This window comes from Bactrocera tryoni, chromosome 3 (assembly GCF_016617805.1).
Source record: "Bactrocera tryoni isolate S06 chromosome 3, CSIRO_BtryS06_freeze2, whole genome shotgun sequence".
Classification (NCBI taxonomy): Eukaryota; Metazoa; Arthropoda; class Insecta; order Diptera; family Tephritidae; genus Bactrocera; species Bactrocera tryoni.
In genome coordinates this window covers 33,869,144-33,892,766 of record NC_052501.1, presented here as the reverse complement: position 1 = coordinate 33,892,766, position 23,623 = coordinate 33,869,144, and the positions used below count along the sequence as shown (strand labels likewise).

At 34.2% G+C, this 23,623-nt stretch overlaps 1 protein-coding gene across 3 annotated transcripts in view; it reads right to left on the bottom strand.

Annotated features, from left to right (window-relative positions):
• LOC120771833 (dopamine N-acetyltransferase) overlaps positions 1-23,623 on the bottom strand; it is a 64,489-nt gene that overhangs the window by 25,169 nt on the left and 15,697 nt on the right. Inside the window, exon 1 of one of the 3 annotated variants that reach the window (XM_040100072.1) lies at positions 16,979-17,001. The exons of the other annotated variants lie outside the window; for them this stretch is intronic. Coding sequence (XP_039956006.1) covers positions 16,979-16,984 — 6 coding nt within the window. The 5' untranslated portion in view covers positions 16,985-17,001. Of the gene's footprint in view, positions 1-16,978; positions 17,002-23,623 lie in introns of those variants that run through there. 3 annotated transcript variants of the gene reach the window in all.

Below are 23,623 nucleotides of genomic sequence, written 5' to 3'. Positions count from 1 at the left end.
GTTTCAGATAATGTTAAAATCAATTACAAATATTTATAAAATTCTAGATCTACTGGCAGATATCCTCCTTTACAGAATATTTATTTTTTTAGGCGCACATAGACTTGTATGTACAAAATGCTTAGTTTATAAGTAATGTTTGAGCTGATTCTGAAAACTATTTGATTGGCAGGAAGTGATCAAAAGTAACGTAAATATGAACTAAATATTGGTTAGTCGAAAAAGACTTTCCGAATTTTGTCAATAGATATCATCTACCAATCACTTTGTATCATACCATATAGTGTTGGAAAGATGAGGTTAAGCTTGATTTAATAAAAAAAATTAAATTCGGGGAAGTTGAAAAAAAGTTACATCTGGACAAAAATGAGCGAAAATAACCAAGTAATTTGGACATTTTTGCATAACAAAGGTAAGAATGCCACGCAAGCTACCAATGAAATTTGTGAAGCTTACGGAGACAATGCTGTATCAGTTCGTATACGAGTTGCACAACAATGGTTCGCTCACTTCCGTTCTGGAAATTTCGATGTGAAAGGTGCACCTCGCTCTGGTCGTCCTGTCGTTGAAACAGTTGATGAAATTATGGAAAATATTGACCACGATCGTCACCTAAGCAGCCATGACATCGCTAAGGAACTTAACATCCATCATCAAATGGTTTTGAACCACAAAGTTCATTATACATATAAAAAACTAAGTTGAAGTTTGATTAGAAATACGAACAGACTTTTCAATAATTTTATTTTAAAAAAAGTTGTCGTAACATACATTACGCAAGACAAAAGTATTTTAGTATTAGTCTATTTTTAGAGAAAAGCAAATAGTTAGCATTTTGATTATTATTCATAGTAAAACCGTTGGTTGTGAGAAAAAGTTGATGTAACAAATTTTTTCTCATCTTAACTGTTACTCGAAATATAAAACAAAATTAACATATTGTGGTACAACTATCTGATAAATGAATAATATCCCTTTATCGCAGCCGAGAGAAATACATAGGTCTGCTTTAATTATAACTCTTTATCTTATTGAAATTGCAAATTTTCTCACATTGAATTATTGAATTTACTAAGTGGTGTGTAGATCTCTTTTTGAATAATTTTATTCGAATTTGATTGGTATTAATTTCAGCAGTATGTATGTATGTATATTTTACATGGTAGACCTCCTGCTCGCATGCATGTAAAACATTCAGAAGCCCTACACAATGTTGTTGCAAAGTGTAAATTTAAACAAGAAAAAACGTTAACTTCGGCGGCACCGAAGCTAATATACCCTTCACAGGTGCATTTCTTTTAGTAATTATGTGTTCAGTTTGTATGGTAGCTATATGCTATAGTAATCCGATCTGAACAATTTTTTCGGAGATTACATTGTTGCCTTAGAAAATAATCTGTACCAAATTTGGTGAAGATACATTGTCAAATGTGAAAGTTTTCCATATAAGCGTTTGATTTCGATCATTCAGTTTGTATGGTAGCTATATGCTATAGTTAACCGATCTGACCCATTTCTTCGGAGATTACATTGTTGCTTTAGAAAATAATCTGTACCAAATTTGGTGAAGATACATTGTCAAATGTGAAAGTTTTCCATACAAGAACTTGATTCCGATCGTTCAGTTTATATGGCAGCTATATGTTATAGTGGTCCGATATCGGCCGTTCCGACAAATGAGCGGCTTCTTGAAGAGAAAATGACGCTTGCAAAATTTCAAAACGATATCTTAAAAACTGAGGGACTAGTTCGAATATATACAGACAGACGGACATGGCTAAATCGACTCAGCTCAACATACTGATCATTTCTATATATACTTTATAGGGTCTCCGACGCTTCTTACTGGGTGTTACAAACATCGTGACAAACTTAATATACCCTGTTCAGGGTATAAAAATGTGAACAGCTTAAATTGGAAAGAAGTACTAACTGCCATAAAAACTGCATATTACGAGTTCAGTTGGCAAAAAAGTTCGATATAATTGCAGCAAAGTGACTTTTGCATATTTATTTAATAAACGTATTTGCATATCTATCATAATTCGTGAAATATAACAGCAGCTGGGTCATGATAATATTATACATTTATTAAAATATACATACATATATTCCATACATTAATATTAGTAATATTAAAAGTCATGTGATCAATCGTGAGTCCGTTAGTCAATTCGATTGCAGAGTGACCATAAATATAGCAGTGACTAGCAGAGTGGAAAGATTGAAAATATGCGCCTGAGTATTAAAATACCCCATCCTGATTGAATTTGTTTCGCTGAAAGGATTTGCTATTTAGTACTTGTACTACAAACTTTTTTATGTGCGACAAGTGCTGTTACAGACCGATTACGCATCATTTTCCATATACATTTGTATGTATGTTCCAGTTTTGTGCAATTTTGTCGTATGAGAAATAATACGGAAATTTCCAATTTGGACTATTTAGGGTATGGAAATTTGTAAGCGACCCGTCGTAAAATGCAAATACAATTTTACGCCATTAACAATTGCCATATTCTGTTGTTGATAGATTAGGGAGAGACGATTATCAAAGTGTGTTATCTAATTATCGATCAATAATTTTTCTTAAAATATATTATATTTTAATGAGAAAGGCGTACAGAACTGTCATTAAGTTGAATCAATTCTGAAAAGTAACTTAGCGAAATACATAATATCCGTTATCATCATATTTAAATTTACTGTTTTTAGAAGTTATTACTACAAAGCCAGATAAAGGTCATAACAATAAATATTATATAATATACATATAGTTAGTAGATTTGTATTTACATATACATACTCGTATGTTAGTAAATCCACATAAATAACACAACGATCAAGATCGATTCTTATGACCTTTGATTTGTTGAATTCCACCGAATATCAGATTAAATATTCAAAGCTTAAAAGATTCTCTTAAAAAAACTAACATATTTATAAAGAAATACAAATTCACAAAGCAATTGCTCGGACCAAAATCCAAACAAAAATTTCATGAAAGGTCTACCAAACTTGCCACAATTATTGGTCTAATCCATCCTTATCATTCATTATGCTATACTATATGTATATACGCTCACGTTCAAGTGAGAGTTCAAATCTATCTTTTAGACTATAATAATATGTGACCTGGTCTACGAAAAGTGGGCTAACGTGCGAAAACTAGTTTTCTGGGAAAAGCTGTTAAAAATAATCGTCAGTTTCTCGTTATCTCATTAATTGTTCTCCTTTTTTTTGACACCTAAGCCCCCTTCTCGTAGACCAGGTCACATATATGAAAGAAAATATTTACAGAAAACTTAAAACTAACAGTTTACATACATTTGGCGATCGAAAAATAAAGGAAACATATCCAGACGCATCTATCAAATGTGAAACATTTTAATAAAATTTACTGCGCATCTTCCAATATTAAATGGAAAAGAGCTCTCTTTATATGTATGTATATATATTATAAATTTATATGTTCCGTTTATTGTAGTATACATTTTAAACTCTTCTTAACGCTGTTGTTGGCAACACTGTTTTTGGTGACTAGTATTTAAGCGGTAGTTAAAACGCCAGGTGTTTGCCGTCAAGATGTAAATAATGTATATTATTTTCTGAACATTAATTTGTTATTTTATTTTATTGTTATTACACATTTTATTAGTTTTCTTTTTCGCTGTTAGCTTTACACCCATGGAAAAATACAAACTTTTATTCAAAGTCAAAACAGGTGGTGCGAGTAAGGTGCGGCAAATCCATTTAATAAAATGTAATTTTAAATTCAATAAAATGAAAGGTGTTGCAAGTTGTGGAATTTTATAAATATAATCTTAAGCGACGGGGAATACGAACAAACAATCTTGTGCAGCGAGATTCAATATCTAGCAAATCTATTACATAAGTAAATAACAAATAAAGCAGCTTTACAATAAGGACTTCATATGTATGTGTGGATATGACGAAACGACCATCACTTTTTAACATTTATAACTCAAGGTATACTTTTGCACAGACCAAGTTCCGTGATTTTTACAAACATCTACACATGCCAATTAGGGCGAGTTCTTTCCAAACAGACTTACTATTAAAAATTCAGACCAGGTTTATGCAAATTGCTTGAATGCTACGAACATACATACATATATGCATGCTATGTATATAATGCTAGGTCATAGTAGCATATTGACAAATTATAAGTATTTTTTATTATTATCACGCTATTTATGCAGCTGTTGAGGCTAAGGATTATTTCACATTTATTTAGTAATACCTCAGTCCTAGTTTCTGCATTACACAAGTTCAATTTAATCGTCCAACTTTTTGGTCCACTGCGATCAAAATTAAGCAAAACTTTGAATAACAACCGTTCACTTATGATTATAAAACAGAGAAAAGACGTTAACTTCGGTTACACCGAAGGTTTATTAGCCTTCAAAAATGCAAATTACTCCTTACCAGAACTTAATTTTGATCAGTCAGTTTGTATGACAACTAAACAATTTCTTCGCAGATTGCACCACAGATTAGATTAGAATAGGCAATAATGCAAGCCAAAGCAATATTTCAGATTGATAACTCAAAAACTGAAGGATGAGTTTGCGAGTATAGAGACGGACAGGCATACGGACATGGCTAAATCGGCTCACCTCCTTATGTTGATCATTTATATACATATGTACTTTATAGGGTTGCTTTTAGGTGTTATAAACTTCGTATATCCAGTAAATAGGCAAACAGGATGACGACTTGAAGCATACAGCAGACATACATGGTTACTCTGCAATGATTCCAGGTAGCTTCGAACACCACCACAATCACCAGTTATGAATTCTAATTAGCACGTAAGGGATTCCCTGGAATCCGCCAACGCACAATTATTTCAAAGCCTAAGCTCAAGAATAAACTCCACGCGGAACGCACTTAAGTCTCTTCTACAAAAATTTCCAATCTTTTCTAATCTTCGCTAAAGACCGTAGCTTCAATTTTCAAACATAAGAGATATCGGACTTCCTAGTCAACTTAAGAAGAATATATTTGCTCTACTTATGTACTTGTTCGCAGTTGTTGCTTTTTCTAATAGATTTTCTATTCGTCTGTATGAGTATGTTTCGTTCCTTCCATAACTCGAAGTTTTTTGCATTATGCCGATTCGAGTTAGGGAACTTCAACTGAATTTATGATTAATAATAAAGCACATCTAATAAATTGAATTTTATAAAAATTATAATTTCTTGTAACATGTTGCTACAGAGTATAATAGGTAGTATGCTATTACTGTGCACCAAATTAAAAAAATCAATTAAGAGCTCCTATCGGCACACATTATAACTGGATGAAATCGGATAATAACCCCGTCCACTCGGCACATAACGGGACTGTTAATAACTACTAAAAGAGACATAAATTTTACACCCGAGATGTTATGAGAAGGCTTTATAGGAGTCGGGGACAATTGGACAATAAGATTGAAACCGCTCACTTTGCTGGACTGATCAAAACCAAATTTTGGTACGGGACATTCTTCTCACATTCCCATGTCACACAATTTTAAATTTCATTTGATTCTTACCTTTCCAGTTTACAAATAAAGACGCAATTAATATAAATATCCAAATTATGTATTAAATACAAACACAAAAAAAAAAAACGTTCAAGCCTCCAGATAGCAAATATACCCCTGCACCTATAGTTGACTTTTTACCGCAAATATTGGTCAATGTGTAAGTTATATATATAATTGAAAATTTAAAATCCTTTCCAGACAATGGTATTCTGTATGTCAAAACTGGGTTGAATCGGTTCCACAATTTCCTTAACTCTCATATACTTAATGCAACGATTATAGAACTTCCTAAGCTAAAACTTGTTCTAGCCCTAATATTACAAATATATAACATCCGGGTGACTTTACTCCATATGATTGGTGATGGCATGGTAAGTACCTATCTGAATCTCAAGGAACATTTTATTAGAATGTGACATGTTAATAGTATGTAGTATGTATTGGCTAAAATCAGGTCGATACTGCCCCCAACTGCCATATAGGTACCGCATATACATATGTATGTATATGTAACGTACCTTATGGGGGTATTCTAGTCAAGAAATCAAAATTACTAAAGTAAATGTAGCTCTTAAAATAATTTTAATTTTTAAATATCCTTTGGAGGATATGTTCTTAAGGGTCTAAACTTTAAATATATGAAAAAAAATCGAATTTTTCAAAATTCTAGAGTAGAATACCCCCTTATATCGAATATTTTGGTCAGTGTATGAGTATATACATACATATATGTATATATAATTATATATTATATATATATATATAATTGCTTGCACAAAATGCGTTCCAAAGTAAACATGACTTTTTTAATCTAGCGCCCCCTGGTGGCGCCTTGTGCGTTAGAATCTGCTATTTTTATCGATTGTCCAGTGAGAATTTATGACATTTCATCGATTGGAAGTGAAGTTATTGCGTTTTAAGTGTCAGTATGTTTGTGTTATCGGTGCGAAAATGAGCTTCGAACAAAGAACCAACATTACATTTTGTTTTAAAATTGGTAAAACTTTTACCGAAACGTTTCCATTGATGAAACAAGTTTATGGCGAAGATTGCCTATCCCGTAGCAGAGTGCAAGAGTGGCTTCAACGTTTTCAAAGTGGTCGTGAGGTCATAAATGGCGATCAACATGTGCGCCAATCAAAATCGGTGATCACCGGAAATTCCATCGAAACTGTGCATGAATTCATCAAAAATCAGCCAAAATCATCATTGAAATTCATGGAAATGGAATTGAACATCTCCAAAACATCGATTTATCACATTTTGACCGAACATTTGGGCTTACGAAAGGTGTGTGCACGGTTTGTTCCGCACAAATTGACGGACGACGTTTGTTGCATGAAAATGCGGCGTCTCATCGATCGACGCTTGTGACCGATTATTCGACCAAAAATCACATTTTAACCACTAACCACTCCCCGTATTCATTTGATATCGCACCGTGGGACTTCTTCCTTTTCGGAAAAATGTATTTGGCCATGAAAGGAAAGCGTTATGCAGACGTAGAGGCCATTCAAAAGGCTTGCACCGGCATACTGGCGGCCATACCGGCCAACGAGCTAAAACACTCGTTCGACATGGTCTTGGACCGTGTAAAAAGCTGTATTGAAACTGAAGGAGACTATTTTGAATAAAATGAATGGATTTTGCCACAAAAATCATTTGTTCTTTTGTTTTTTGGAACGTACCTTGTATTCCGATCCTCTGGTTGACGTTTTACACCTTAAGGTAGGAATTTGATTCTTGCAAGTTGCAAGAGTATAACATGTTCGGTTGCACGCTAACATAGCCCTTCCTTATTTGTTATTGTTACCTTGTACACACACTTTTTTGCTTAGTATATTATTATAAAGTAATATTTATGTAGATAAGGTAAAGCAAAACTCCAATCGTGGATAGTTTCGCCGACGCAAATAAGTATAGTACTTACATACATGCAACTCGAAATGTATGCCAAAGCTGTCGGAAATGAAAACATACATACATATTTTTATGCATGTGGATTTATGTATAATATGTGCATGCACACATTTGCATGAACTTCCAAATGGTTCTTTGATGACTCCATCGATAAATTTATGACATGTCAAACTTAATTTAAACTGTAAAAGTATCTGCTTCGTTCAGTGCAGTATTGACACATTAGACTGACATTGTCCACTGGCCTTCCACGGTCTGCCTTTGAGTGCAGTACGAATACGAAGGTAAAACGTTTAGAATAAAATCAAAGTCCGTAATGACGTGCCGTTTGCCTTGCCAGTGCTGCCGGTTTGCCAAGGCAACTAGAAGTTCGTGACCAGTAAATGAGCGAATAAGCCGGTACACGACTTGTAGAGGGTGTTCTACTGCATCTGACTCCACACAGCTCCAACGAAAACAACAAAGCATCCCAATAACCAGCCGACTGTTCCGACTAATGCAATAAAATGTTGGCAGTCTTAATGTCTGATCTCCCAGCAACAATGCCACTGTCAAACGGTTTACCGGAACTTCAATCTCTAAACATGCTCCCATTACACTCAATCGTTCGATCTTTGCATATCGAGAGTCGAGCACATTCATCATTGCTTTTGCTGATTTTAATTGTTCTAACTTCGTAACTACATAGTTACTGAATGATACATATGTGGGTATACTTGTATATGTACAAACCTTATTTACATATGTACAAATCAGAGGCATGGACTTATGTATGTACATGCATTTCTATATGTGCATAGATATCGGCTTTGTACATATGTACTTATGTGGAGTTTGTCGTAAGATGTAAAACGTCAACCTTTTGATATTTGTTACATAGTCATAAGATAAGCCAAGTTTTCGCCCAATTGTATCTATTTTAGGCACAAAGATATAATGTTATGAGTGAAACTGCTCTGTAATTTCCATTGAGATAACTTACAAATTGGCCGATATATGTGGTACAAAGGCACCCGGAAGTTCGATTATCTTTATATTAGTTATATGAAGACTAAGGGCAATATTGGTCCGAACCAACAGTTTTGACATACAGCATACCATTGTCGGACGCATTTAGTTATTGATTTATCGCGCTTTTAGTAGTTTTGAATAATAGCGTTATATGGGGCTTTTTATCCGTTATCATCCATTTTCATACTGTCGATAGAAACTCTTGTGATATTCGTGTTGTACGAGTTTGGTTGTTGTAGCTTTAGTAGTTTAAGGGATATATACATTAAACTTATTAGAGAACGGGGCCAAGCCCATTTTTTCAAAAAAAAAAATATGGGAGTGACAATAGTCCGATTACGCCCATCTGCGAACTCGAATTTTTTTTTTGTACTAAGGACCTACATACCAAGATTCATCAAGATATCTCAATTTTTACTCAAGTTACATCTTGCACGGACGGACGGACGGACGGACGGACAGACGGACGGACAGACAGTCAGTCAACCGGATTTCAACTTTTCTCGCTATTCTGATCATTTATATATACATATATAACCCTATCTCTATCAAGATTACTTTTAGTTGATACTTACAACCGTTAGGTTAACAAAACTATAATACTCTGTAGCAACTTTTTACAAGAGTAGGAAAAAAGTGTTTATTGTTTAAGACTACAACAATAGGGATCTTCAAGTGGCATATACCGTTGCTGTGTCAACAACATCGATGAACTAAAATGCATTGTCCGCTCCCTTACCCCAAAAAATGTGTAACAAATACAATGTCAAATTAATTGAAGTTTTTTTTGAGGAAAAAAAAGTGGCGAACTTCCAAAAAAATTTATTTTGAAAAGAATTGTCAAATTTTCAAAAATGAAAAAAAAAAATAAAAAAAAATCGGCACACTCCGAGATTAGCAGGGATAGTTGTCAAATTAATTGAAGTTTCTTTCGAGGGAAAAAAAAAATAAATTAAAAATATGGCGAACTTAAAAAAAATGACAATTTTACTTAAAAAGAAACCGATTATTTTATATAAATGATCGTGTTACATTTTTTTCGTATATATTTTCGAAAAGTTCATTCAAAAGCAAAAATTTAAAAAAAAAGGTCCCCAAAAGTCAATTTCTACAAAAGTTATGGCTATTTGAAAATTAAAAAGCCATTTTTTTGAAAAATTCATAACTTTTTTAAAGTTGGACAAACAATTTTGAAAAAATTCCCAAAAATGTTTTTCAAAGGGTAGAAAAGGATGGATAAGTTTCAGCAAAATCTAAAGGGGTCGGGTTGAAAAGTGGTCGATTTGGTATGGAATACCCCATATGCATGTTCATGTTCAGGTAAATCCTAAGAGTTTACCATAGAGTAATACATACATATGCATATGTTCATACGCACACATGCAACCGAGTTCGTTCTAGCATTACAGGGCATGTTACACACACATACATATATAACAACACGTCTACGTCGCCGCTCTCGGAAGAAATAGTTTTGCAGCTTTTCTTGAAAACGGCCGGGCACACGCGAGTTTTTGCAGTTGCAAATAGTCGTGACGTTTGGATAACCATTAAAATGGCATGACCACCGGACTACGCTAATCTACTAAAGTCAAATGCGTTACAAATTAAATTGATCTTATTTTGAATGCCACTTTTTATTTGTTTTCGCTCGATTGTCATTATTTATTTCGAAAGTCGTAAATTTCACGAGTTGTACATATTCGAACGAGTGCCGTTAAATGGGTTAGGAGCAAGCTTGTGACTAATTTTTTGCGCGTGCTGAAGTTCGACATAAAAATTTATGCTTCGCAAATATATGTAAATAATTAACAGTAACAAATGAGCACCATGTAGTGCACTGCAAGCTTGATGCTAATGTTCTACCAGTAATTAGACCTGGCGGCAATCGTTAATGGAATTCAAATGTTTTTTTTATTTTATGTGAAGTAAAATCGATACAATTAAATTCTGTACATAACATCATTCAAATGGCCTCTATGACTTCTCTATGACTAAGAGGAACAAGATTCATCGACCCAATTTTCGAGTACTTTTTCCACTAAATCAAATCGTATGCCATTCAATTTATCTTCTAAAGTCTAGTTTATTGCTGAAAACCAGTAAATATCACCACAAAAAGTAGTTTAATGATGTTAAATCACAACTTCTTGGAGACCATTTAATATCACAATTTCTGAAAATAATGGAAACTCCAAACTGCTGTGTGGCTCGAAGCCTCGTCTTGTTGGAGCCAGATGTTGTCTGGATCAACTTCTTCCAACTGTGGCCATAAAAAGTTAGTTATCATCGTTCTATACCACTCTCTATTGACAATAACGGTGTCACCAGATTCATTTCGAATAAAGTACAGACTGATGTTTCCACCAGACCAAAAATCACACCAAACTGTCAATTTGCAATTGAAGAAATATTATTTTGATAATAAAATTGAATAATTTGTAAACGTTGTTCTTGTGTATATCTTTCAATGATGAAATTGTAAACATTATTGAATTCAATTTAAAAAAATTACAGATCCTGGCATACATATTAAAAATGACCGGAACGACACCTAGAACACAAACCCACACACACGAATGCGGTATTTGGGGCGTAATGCCCCCCATACACTATGCAAATGAGTTGTGTAAAGAAAGGTTTGACCAATTTCATGGCGGAGTGTCATATAATCCGTATTGGAAAACCTCGTAAATGCGAGCCAATGCCATTAATGTCCGTTAAGCCAACACGAACTAAACGGCGGCGCAAGTCATTTTTCTTGCTTTGATCATTTTGCGTATAATTCTTTAAAAACTGTCGTACAACTCCACAAATTAATAAGAAATAAAAAAAAAGGGAAATCAAAAACTGAATGTATTGTTTTATGAAATCTTATCCGTTTATCAAAGGTAATTTAACGAAATATTACCTAAATAGTGTTGGTGTCCGGTCATTCCCGGTTATAGGAATTGGTTTTGTAAGAAAATATTAAGAGGTTACATAGGTTTACGGGTTACAAAAAATCGGTTTTTTTTATTAAATTCTACAACAACTCTAGAATCTATCTATCTATATTATATATAAAAGAAAGTATGTCTGTATGTTCCGGGTAGGCTCCGAAACGACTGGACCAATTTCAATGAAACTTACAGGAAATCTTAAGATTGACCTGACTAGTAATCCCGAGTAAGTTTGGTGACAATCGGAGCACTTTTTGAACTGTCAAATACAGTTTATATTTACTATGATAGTATTCTATTGTTTTATAACCAAAACTTGTGTTGACACATGCGTTGTGGATATACATACATATGCATATGTCAATATGAAACATATTTAAGTACAATGGACTATATTAAAGTAAATAATTAAGGATTTTTAGGAATTACTGATGCGTTTTCAATTGATTGTTGCAACGGAAAATGTATTTTTCTTCACCAATCATGTTTCTTCACATAATCATTGTAATAAATAAAAAATGGCACCAAAAAATAAACAAGTATTGGTAAAAAACCTCCAAATCAAAAGAATGTTAAGGAAAAACGAGCAAATAAAACAGCTGATGAACGTGAGTTACGCCTTGAGAAAAATCGTAACAAAATATCTACAAGAAGAAATATAGAAACTAAAGAAGAGCATGAATCACGGCCTCAACAAGATAGTGAAAACAAAATCTTCATCGCGAGCTACCGAGACAATCCAAAAACTTACGCAAAGACTTGATGTCTATCGTAACCGAATAGGTTTGGTTAGGTTAGGTGAAGTTAGGTAAGATGGCTGATCAAAGATCCCACGTAGACTAACAAATTAGTCCTTTGTGATGCCACCCGAATAGCTCAATTACGAAAAAAAAATGGATTTAAATCCTGCGACGTTCAACTACCATAAAGATGATGATTACAGAAATCACAAGGACGTAGTGATCGGTGCAAAGAACAAATTTGTACACATTGTGGTGCTTTGAAGTTCTCTAAAGAATCCCCTGGAATGTGCTGTTCGAACGGTAAAGTTGTTTTGTCACCATTAATGAAGCCACCTGAGCCAATTCTAAGTTATATTTCTAAGCGCACTTCAACTTCCAAACAATTTTTTAAAAACATCCGAAAGTGAATTCATGCTTGAAAATGACGTCCTTTGGAGCAACCAACATAGTGAACAATGCCGGTTACATTCCCACTTTTAAAGTGCAAGGTGAAATTTACCACAGAATTGGATGCACCCAGTTCAAGATGAAGATCCCAAGTTTTTACAAATTTATTTCACCGGTAATGAAGCTGATCGGCGTTGGGCATTCAGTACTGAAGTGAGACGAGAAATCGTCTTAGAACTTCAAACTAGGTTTCATGAACGTAACAGCATCATACGCTCATTCAAAATAGCTCTAGACCAGGGCAGACAAAACACCACTCGGGGAGCATAGGCGGCGATTTAATGCACCGGTAAAAGACAACGTTGCAGTGGTTATGGTTATGGATTACGTTATGGTCGTAACAGAATTCGAGCGACGCGATATCATCATCCTTCGACGCGTTGCGGAAACGCACCGATCATATGATGTATTACAGTAATCAGTTATTTTTCCACGTGGCGAAGATGAATTTAAATAATGAGTCAACAAAAAAAGTTTCTTGCATGAACTTTTATGACTAACGCCTTATGATCCGACGAAATGAATTTAATCATTTGTTAAAATGCCGCGTACTATTACCTTAATTTGTGGTCGACATGTACGCAAAAATTGAAAGTGAACGTCTTCTCTTTATTCGGTTGAATCAACGAAAGCTACGCGCCCAGGAATATATTCACTAACGTGATGCGATTAATAATGATGGAAATGCGGCAAATATTGGCCAATTTGTGATTTTGCCAGCTATGTTCGTACACCTGCAGTCCTCGTCATATGAACGAGTACGCCCAAGATGCTATGACTTACGTGTGCTAGTACTAAGATTGTAATTGCATACAATTAAAGGCCAAACTTCATTTAAAGCTTTAAAAACTATCAATGAGAATGAATGCGAGACTGATCGGGAAGCGTGTTTGAGATTAGGTCTACTTGGAAGTGATCAGCATTGGAATACAACATTAAGTAAAAATTATGAGTAAAAATTAGTATCTAGCATTGGTATGAGATTTTTATTTTAAGAGGTGGATTAATTTTAACACTTACGTTTTTACCTTTTATATAACATTATTTGAAATGATCGTGGGTATAGCTTCTTGGATTACATTTTCATTCCTTTCATTCGTACTTAATGTTTATTTGTTGTTTTCCAGGAAGAGAGTCTCGGGGGCGTGGATGCGTGGACAGATAGAATGCTTCTTCAATACATCTTATAATTCAGATCTTTAACGTTAAGTGAACATATCTATTAAGTATATTTTATTGTCGTGACAGTATAAAAATATTTCGATTTCAATAAATTTCCTTCTAATTCTCGTACCTCAGATGATATTTCTACATTTAATATTAAATGATAAATATGCAAATGGAATTAAAGTGGGGATTAAAAAGCAAACACGTCGTAAATTGAATTGCATTCAATTACATAATGTAAATCAAAAGCTTTTGCAAGTGCACACCAGCGGAAATTAGCATATTTTATTTGGAAAGTTTGTGTGCGCACACTGAATCCAACTAAACAAAATACAACAAGTAAGAAAGGGCTAAGTTCGGATGCAACCGCACATTTTATACTCTTTCAACTTGCTGGAATCAAAGCCAGGGAAATACATACCTTACGATGTAAAAAGTCAACCAGAGGATCGGAATCTAAGCAATTTTATATATACAAGTGCATACACCATATATACCTTATAAACTGACCTATGTATATATGTACATATGTATTCGGATGTTCAAATATCCAGGTAATGGTCATATTTAGGCTAGGTGAAGTTTTCGCCCAATTGTATTCATTTTACAAAGATACATATAGTGTTATGAGTCAAATTCGTTATAAAATTTTCATTGAGATAACTCAAATATTAGCCCATACATCCAGCATAAATTCACCAGGAAGTTCGAAAATCTTCATATTAAGTATATGGGGGCTCAGGGAAGTATTGACCCGATTCCACCCATTTTGGATACACAGAATTACTACTGCAGGAAAAGGATTTAGTCTGAATTTGTATTGCATATATCACACATTGACCGATATTTTGAACAATTTTTTGTCATAAAGTGGCACACCCTGAAGGAATTATTTGTGCAAAGTTGAACCCCATTATATTAGTTGCTTCTTGATTTCTGTACTGGAAACTAAAAGAATCAAGTGGAATTTAAAATTGTGCTATATGTGAAGTAGGCGTGGTTATTGTCCGATTTCGCTAATTTTGACAACGTAACATAGGAATGTGAAAAGAATGCCAGATTCCAAATTTTATTAAAATCGGTTGGTAGGGTCCCGAGATTTGGAATTTCACCAAAAAGTAGGCGGCGCCACGCCCATCGTCCAATTTTTACCACGGTTCCTATAAAGCCTTATCATGCTATCCCGGCGGAAAATTTTTATGTTTCTGGCGCATTTAATTATCGATTTTTCGCGATTTTGTAGTAGTAGTTTTGAACAGTACCGTTAAATGGGGAAAGAACGGGATTTCCATCCGAATTTTTTCCATTTTCAAACTATCGTTAGGAGTTCTTGCAATATTCGTGCTGAGCGAATTTTAGTAATGGCACTTTATAGGTTTTCGGTTAATGGCGATTTGTTCGCACGGCATCTACGAACTCAAATTTTTTTGTACTAAGGAACCTGCATACCAAGTTTCATCATGATGTCTAAATTTTTACTCAAGTTACAGCTTGCACGGACGAACAGACAGGCAGTCAACCGGATTTCAATTTCTCTCGCCAACCTGATAATTTATGTATATATAACCTTATATCTATCTCGTTTAGTTTTAGGTGATACGTACAACCGTTAGGTGAACAAAACTATAATGCTCAGAAGCAACTGGTTGCGAGAGTATAAAAAATTCTTATGGTCAATTCACATAGAACTTTGGCTTCGCTTTGCGTCAGACACATAGAAAGTTTTCAACGAGACGGCAAAGACAATGTTGGGCAACTCTCATCTTTATACGCTTTGTCCAGCAACAATCGCCTTTTTTATTACAGAGAAACACTGGAAGTAAAGCGTTCATTGTGGCATATCCTTTGTTTGCTGCATTTCGTTGCTTCAGTATGAACTTTCACGCAAAGCAAGGAAAGTTGTATATAAATGGGCCTTTATTTACTCGTATTTGTATAAATGGGGGTGTAGGCTAATGTGATGTAATGAATAATCGATAAGAATTCGGTATTCGCCGTTATTATTATATATACATGAGAGAGAAGCCATACCCATAATACTACTACTTAAAAACCAACTTTGGCGTCTGGTGAAAGCGCGCCACAAACAAAAATTTTTTATCCTTGCTTTAGAGTATAGAGAGGGAAGGCTTAAAATATAGAAAAACTAATTCAAATGTTTCATTTCTTCCTAAATGAACTCGGAGCATTATGTGCAGCGTTTAGATCAATATCTGCACGAAGATTTTATTGATCTTGACACAGATTCAAACCAAATAATAATGTTAAAAAGTATATACACCAGTGTTTCTGTGTGTAAAAGAATAGAAAAACAGTGCTCGTATAATTTTTCTAATCACAAACAATTAAATAAAAGAAAAATTATTCACAAGGATATGGTATATAGATTTATGCAGAAGCCTTTTAAAATGATTAAAAAAAGAAATTCATAGAAACCCATTGGGAACAAAAGATAAAATAACTGACAAAAAAAATTGACGGGCAATCTGAGATCGGGAAAAGGAAGGGGAGAGGCGTGGCTGAATTTTTTATGTGCTAGGAGTGATTTATCTCAATTTCCGGCGAAACTACGAGTCCTATAGAAAAAAGTTGAATGGCAATGTTGAAGATAATGAAAAAATCTATAACTTTTGTATAGACTTTTTTCACATAATCTCAAAATTTATGTGAAAAATTCACATAACCCAGTTTTTTGATATTTCATTTTTCTCTTTTACAAACATTTGTTTTCTTCCATGAAATTTGGTGTAAAATTATATTTTTATGTTCGAATATTTATTTAAAATATTTTTTAGTTCTCCTTATATTGACATAATATCGAAAAAACCTTTTTCAAAATATCAAAGTTTCCTAAGAAGTCGGTAGGATTCACATATGTATGTTCGTGGAAGTCCATACTTTCTAATGGTATAAAACATATACATACATATTACTGTGTTACAGTTCGTAAACAACAAAAATTTTTACTAAAATTAAAATAAAATTATTTTATAATTTGTTTTGGAAATCTGCTGTCAATTCGTTTTTGTTCGATACATACTTGCATCGACTCATTCCTCGATGAATAAAAATGGACGCTTCTATCGTCACTTTTTTTTGGAAATCTTCAAAAAAAAATCGTTGCTGTTTGCCTATTTTAATTCGCATCAAGTTGAAGTTTCTTCCGCTTAAAGTTCAATATGTCTACTTACTTGCATTCTCTTAAGTTGCACAAAATAAGTTCCAAATTTTATAACCATCAATCATTAAACATTCCTGGAATTGTACCTCGATATGTCCTTGTACGCCGTACAAACTTTTCCGAAAGGAACAAATTATGAATCCTTAAACCAAAACAAAATGAAATATCAAACGCAATTGTTTAATTTTTTTTCTTTTGAAATTTATTCGCTAGTAGACTGTAGCCCACTTAGGTTCCAAAAGTATATATTTCTGCTATCACTATAGCACCGGCAGGTAGATTAATATTCATAAAGCGCATTTATATGTGTATGTGTGTATGTACGAACTTTTTTCTCATACATACATACATACATATGTACGCTTCAAAATCATTTTATCGTCCCAGAGAGCACTCAGATGGATTGAAATATCCAACAGTCGAATAAATTGCATTTGCAAGTTGGAATGGATATGGGAATACGGTCACCAATTAAAATGTTTACATCACAACATATAGTCACACATCCACACACTCAACCACCTACCCGTACGTCGTCAAGCAGCAGGGCCCCAACGCAACAACGTGCATCCAGTCCACATTGCATCAAAATAGTGATAACACAGCACGAGAGTGCGAACCACGCAGTTGGTGGACCATTTATGCACATTCTACACACATACATGGGCTGCAATAATTCAAGCACAACAACAACAACAAAAGTGTCAACAAAACCAAAATAGCAGCTGCTGCCATTGTTGCCTTAGTGGTTTTTGCTATTGTTATAGTTGAATTTGCTATCGCCAATGGCTAAATTGGAATTTCCGCTCTTCCGTACTGTCCGTCCACACAGGCACCGGCTGCAGTGCACCGTATGCGCTTTAAAGTTAGTGAAGTGAAAACTGTGTGTGTACACACACACACACATAAAAGTGTGAATGTGTGGATACACGAGTAAAGGAAGCGCATGCGTATGTGATATCACCAAGGCCCCATACGGAAGCAGCAGTTAAGGCAGCACAATGCAAAATTCTCGGATATCGAAGCTGCGATATTTGCAGGGCCAGCAATGGAAGGGGCGGCATAAGCTTTGCCTGGCTTTAATTGTAAAGTATCATGTGGAACATTTGTGAACGGTCATGAACTCTTTTAAAGATCTCAATATTCTCTCACATATATTGTAGTTAAATAAATCACCCTCCACATATGCACACCATACTTACAAGCTTTTAAGTTTCAATAAACAAAATGAAAATAAACTTTGAATAAAAGCGGAATAGCATCAAAGCATCCCTTTTCTATAGTTTTGAGATGAAACTGGTGGAAAAGATGGTTTAAATAAAAAACTCAAAAAATTTAATATTTGATTATGCGAAAAGGCTTCATGCAAAAGCCACAGATCTTTTCTTTACCTACAATATTGTCATACAAACTTTTTATAGGACTCGTAGTTTTACAAGAAATCGAGATAAATTGTTACTCGTTTCCAATAGGATTCATCTTACTTCTTGGTCTAACTATAAGGGGTTTGATAGATTTCAAATATCAATTTTTTGTCTTATTAAATAGCACTACACGAGATGTTTTAAATATTCTGTTACAATATCAAATCGGTTCGAGTAAAATTATAAGTGATATACGTCATTGTAGCGCTTTGCAGGTACATATGTCGAGTTAATCTCGCAGCTTAATGTTTTAAGTCAGTGGATACTAATTTTAGAAAATTTATAAAGAGATTTTGTTAAAATTTCGCACACAAGAAATAAGAGGTACCAACGGCTGTGTTTTCGGAATTTTTAAATAATATTTTCACGAAATACTGTTTAAATATGTGATCTGCTGTTAGCATACCCTTTTTTCGAACCTCTGAAATCCACCTTTCCCCTTTAAAGGATGCCGCTTCCTGGCTTTTCATTTGCCATATAGATTACATGGAAATCCAAAACATCCAAAAAAAATTTAAATAAATAAAATTAAGTAAAAATCTTTATAAATATATTTGGAATAGTTCACTGTATGAAGTAATGTAGCGTAGATTTTTTGAAGAGGGTTTTAATAATAATTCAGTTTAACGATGTTCAAATTTTAAATGTTAGGTACATATTCTTACTTTGCTGTTTTTACGCCAAGAAACTTTATTTTTTTACGAAGGGGGCCGTCGCCCCGGGCGCAACGTCTTGGGGGGCGGCAAAACGATCTTCGCTGTTTTTTAATATTCAGAAAAATACTTCCACAAATTTGTTTACAAAATTTATTATAAAAGATAATGAGTTGTACACTCACAATGTAATAATCTGAATAACAATGAAAAATATAAATTTTTAGTCGAATACTCTTCAGTCTTTGAATTTGTCTTATATCTTTTGGCTTATATCTTTCTTAAAAATAGTGATAGAACTTAAAGATGCACTTTTCTAGCTTTGTCTAGCGACGTGTCACTCTCATAGTTACCCTATGCTTTGAATGTAACAAATAATTTTATTTCTCCAAATTTTCAAAAATGGTATTTAAAAACTCCAATTCGGGCAAAAATTCCTGCAAATTGTGTCAAAATTTTTTAATAAGATGCCTTGTAAATTTACTATCAATTTCCTCAAAAACCGTTTTGTGAGAATTTTGGAATTTCAGAGTTTGTGAAGCTACACCTAAGTTCCACCACCAGTTCCTAAATTTTATATACTTAATATCGAAGATATTTTGTAAAAATTCACTTTTGTTCGAACCACCTCATGAAACTTGTAGGTAGATAGATAAAGGGGGGGCGGCAGAACATCGTTGGCCCGGGCGCCCGAAGTTGTAGCTACGCCACTGATCCAATCCAATCCAAATACGCCATCACCCTTATTAATAACATACATACAAGGTGCGTTCCAAAGTAAACAGGACTTTTTGAATCTAGCCCCCTAGTGGCGCCATTTATATGTCAACTTGTGCGTTAGAATCTGTTATTTTTAATGATTGTCCAATGAGAATTTCATGACATTGATTGGAAGTGAAGTTATTGCGTTTTAAGTGTTAGTATGTTTGTGTATCGGTGCGAAAATGAGCTTCGAACAAAGAGCCAACATTAAATTTTGTGTTTAAAATTGGTAAAACTTTTACGGAAACGTTTCAATTGATGAAACAAGTTTATAGCGAAGATTGCCTATCCCGTAGCAGAGTGCACGAGTGGCTTCAACGTTTTCAAAGTGATCGTGAGGACATAAATGACGATCAACATGTGGGCCAATCAAAATCCGTGATCACCGAAAATTTCATCGGAACTGTGCATGAATTCATCAAAAATTAGCCGAAATCATCATTGAAATTCATGGAAACCTTCGATTTATCGCATTTTGACCAAACATTTGTGTTTACAAAAGGTGTGTTCCGCACAAATTGACTGACGACCAAAAATTGCTCAGAATCTCACATTCGAAGGACGATTATTCGACCAAAAATCACATTTTAACTATTGACCACTTCACGTATTCACCTGATATGGCACCTTTCAGAAAAATGAATTTGCCAATTAAAGAGAAGCGTTATGCAGACGTAGAGGCCATTCAAAAGACCTTGCACCGGCATACTGGCGGCCATACCGGCCAACGAGCTAAAACACTCGTTCGACATGCTCTTGCACCGTGCAAGAAATGCTGTATTGAAGCTGAAGGAGACTATTTTGAATAAAATAAATTGATTTTGCCGAAAAAACCATTTGTTCTGTATTTTTTTTAAGTCCTGTTTACTTTGGAACGCACCTTGTATATTGTGTGCATTTGAATTTGGAATAAAAACAAAAAAACGTTAACTACGGCTACACCGAAAATATAATACTCTAAAACAACCTTAAAGTCTAATTACGGTTTCTTAATAAATAAAAAAGAGGTTTTATAAATATATTTTTCTTGATTTTGATCGATCAGTTTGTATGACAGTTGTATCCTATAGTGGTCCGATATTGGCTGTTCCGAGAAATAAAAAAAGCATAGGGAAAAAGAATTTATGTCCAAAATTTCAGATCTATATCTCAAAAACTGAACGACTAGTTCACGTATGTACTGGATATGGCTAAATTGGCTCAACCTGTTACTCTGATCATTTATATACACATATGTATATATATGTACATATATACAGTACCCCCATTTATTCTTCTGGATAAAAAACTTCATAACAAACTTAAACTACCCTGTTCAGGGCATAATAAAGTGGAATTAAATTTATCGGTAAGTCAAACATGTAGTAGAATTGAGGCTTAGTCTGACTCATTTTAATGTGAATTACAAGTATAAAACAACCTTAAGCTGCTGGGCAGTACATGATGAGGTTTCTCGTTATTAATTTAGTTAAAAGATTATACTTGAAGTTTCTTTGTGTGGATACCTCGCCGTGAGTATTTTTATAGTGAGACAATATAACCGCTAAGTCGAGTCAGATTTAGTCAAAACTTTACATCGGTTTTCACACATAATATACAAAATCAGAAACCCTTTTTACGTTGATGTGCATGCACCAATACGAGTATTGCTATTTCAGATACTTTAAATTGAAACCGTCATTGTCTGTTCGAAATTTCCGAATATTGTTAGTGCTTATTTATACTCGTCCATACATACGTATGTACATAAATACATAAGAGTATATGAATGTGTACACAATCCATACATATGTATGTATGTGCTAGCCTACGGTGAATTCATCGCCATTGTTGGTTTTAGCATCTCTTCTACTCACAGATTAGCCAACTCAAGTTTATTGTTGCTTGTTGCTGCCAACAAAATTGCACCAGATTGCCGGGAAGGAAGTTTGTAGTCGATTGTTTGTGCACTTTGTGCGGAGGGCATGATAGTCAACACAGTGAGTTTGGTGTTATTGTTGTACTTGAAATTGATACTGCTCATGGCATTGCCCCAGACCGACATAATCGTGTCACATTTAGTAAATATTACAAGCCCCCTTTATTTAGTTTATTTGTGTATGAGCGGTATGTAGGTATTACGAGCACTACGTTTTGCTTTTGCAGTTACAAGCCCAATATAATGTGTGTAGGTATGAGATAAATTTTTATCGCAAATTCCATTCTTGCCATTTGTTCATCAAAGCAATGAAATTGCAACAAAAATGTTTCATGTTGAATGCTGTCCTAAATTTTTTAGCAGATTAACTGTGATACGTATCACAGCTTATGAAATTCTAAATATGTATATCGAATTAAATATATTTGAATTAATTTGTATTATAATTTAATAAGTATATAATTTTAGCTAAAATCAAAGTCTAGATATGCATAAATAAAACAATACATATAGTATAATATGATTCTTTTAAATCAAGATTATTGTGTTTAAAATAGTAGTGAATTTGAAAACACTGTAAAAAATTTGATATCGATTTGGCTTAACTGATTTCATGAAATCAGTTCTTAGGCTTTTTTAGAACACCATTTTAAACTGTTTATAGGTAAAAGTGTTGGTGCCACACAATAATTTAGCAGTATGAACGAATCCAATTGTATATGGATATATACGCGAAGTATACGAATTTAACCTGAACTAACCAAAAATAAATTAATTATGACGTACATATTTGTATACCAGTCTTTATTTTCGTCTTCGAAGTAAGCTCCTAAGCCAATGCATGCCAAGACTTAGTCCAATTTCCCTTATATTTGTAAGCCTAGGCTGGAATGGCCTTCAGTGCCTTCAACGAATTATGTTTTTTATACCCTGAACAGGGTATATTAAGTTTGTCACGAAGTTTGTAACACCCAGAAAGAAGCGTCGGAGACCCTATAAAGTATATATATAAATGATCAGTATGTTGAGCTGAGTCGATTTAACCATGTCCGTCCGTCTGTCCGTCCGTCTGTATATATACGAACTAGTCCCTCAGTTTTTAAGATATCCTTTTGAAATTTTGCAAACGTCATTTTCTCTTCAAGAAGCTGTTCATTTGTCGGAACGGCCGATATCGGACCACTACAACATATAGCTGCCATATAAACTGAACGATCGGAATCAAGTTCTTGTATGGAAAACTTTCACATTTGACAATGTGTCTTCACCAAATTTGGTATAGAATATTTTCTAAGGTAACAATGTAATATCGGAAGAAATTGTTCAGATGGGATTACTATAGCATATAGCTTCCATACAAACTGAACACATACATAGTTACTAAAAGAAATACTCCTGCGAAGGGTATATTAGCTTCGGTGCAGCCGAAGTTAACGTTTTTTCTTGTTTTCGGTTTTCTCACGTTTTCGTTGGACAGTTTCGACGTCAACTTTACAAATACACGTCTCGTCACCACTAGTAATATGTTTGATGAATTTAGGATCTTCAGCTACGCTGTCAAGCATCTATTTTACGACCTCCACTCGTAATTTTGATTCGAGTTTAGCATAGAAAAAGTTGGAAAAATAGTTTAATAATTAGGTTTTCATGCATAGTTTAAATAGGCAAGTCCGGGTCAAATTTGATCAGATGGTTTATTTCAAGGTACATTCATTTTTACTTAACAACTAGATTATTAGTAGCACTAGATAATTTCGCTTTTCGGTTCCTTCGATATGTTCAAGCCGCTTGTCTATTGCTGATGACGAGAAAGTCAACTTGCAAAATGGGCGAAAACGTCAACCAGAGGATGCTATACTTGTATAATTCATACACTGACCGACATTCGGCATAAGGTG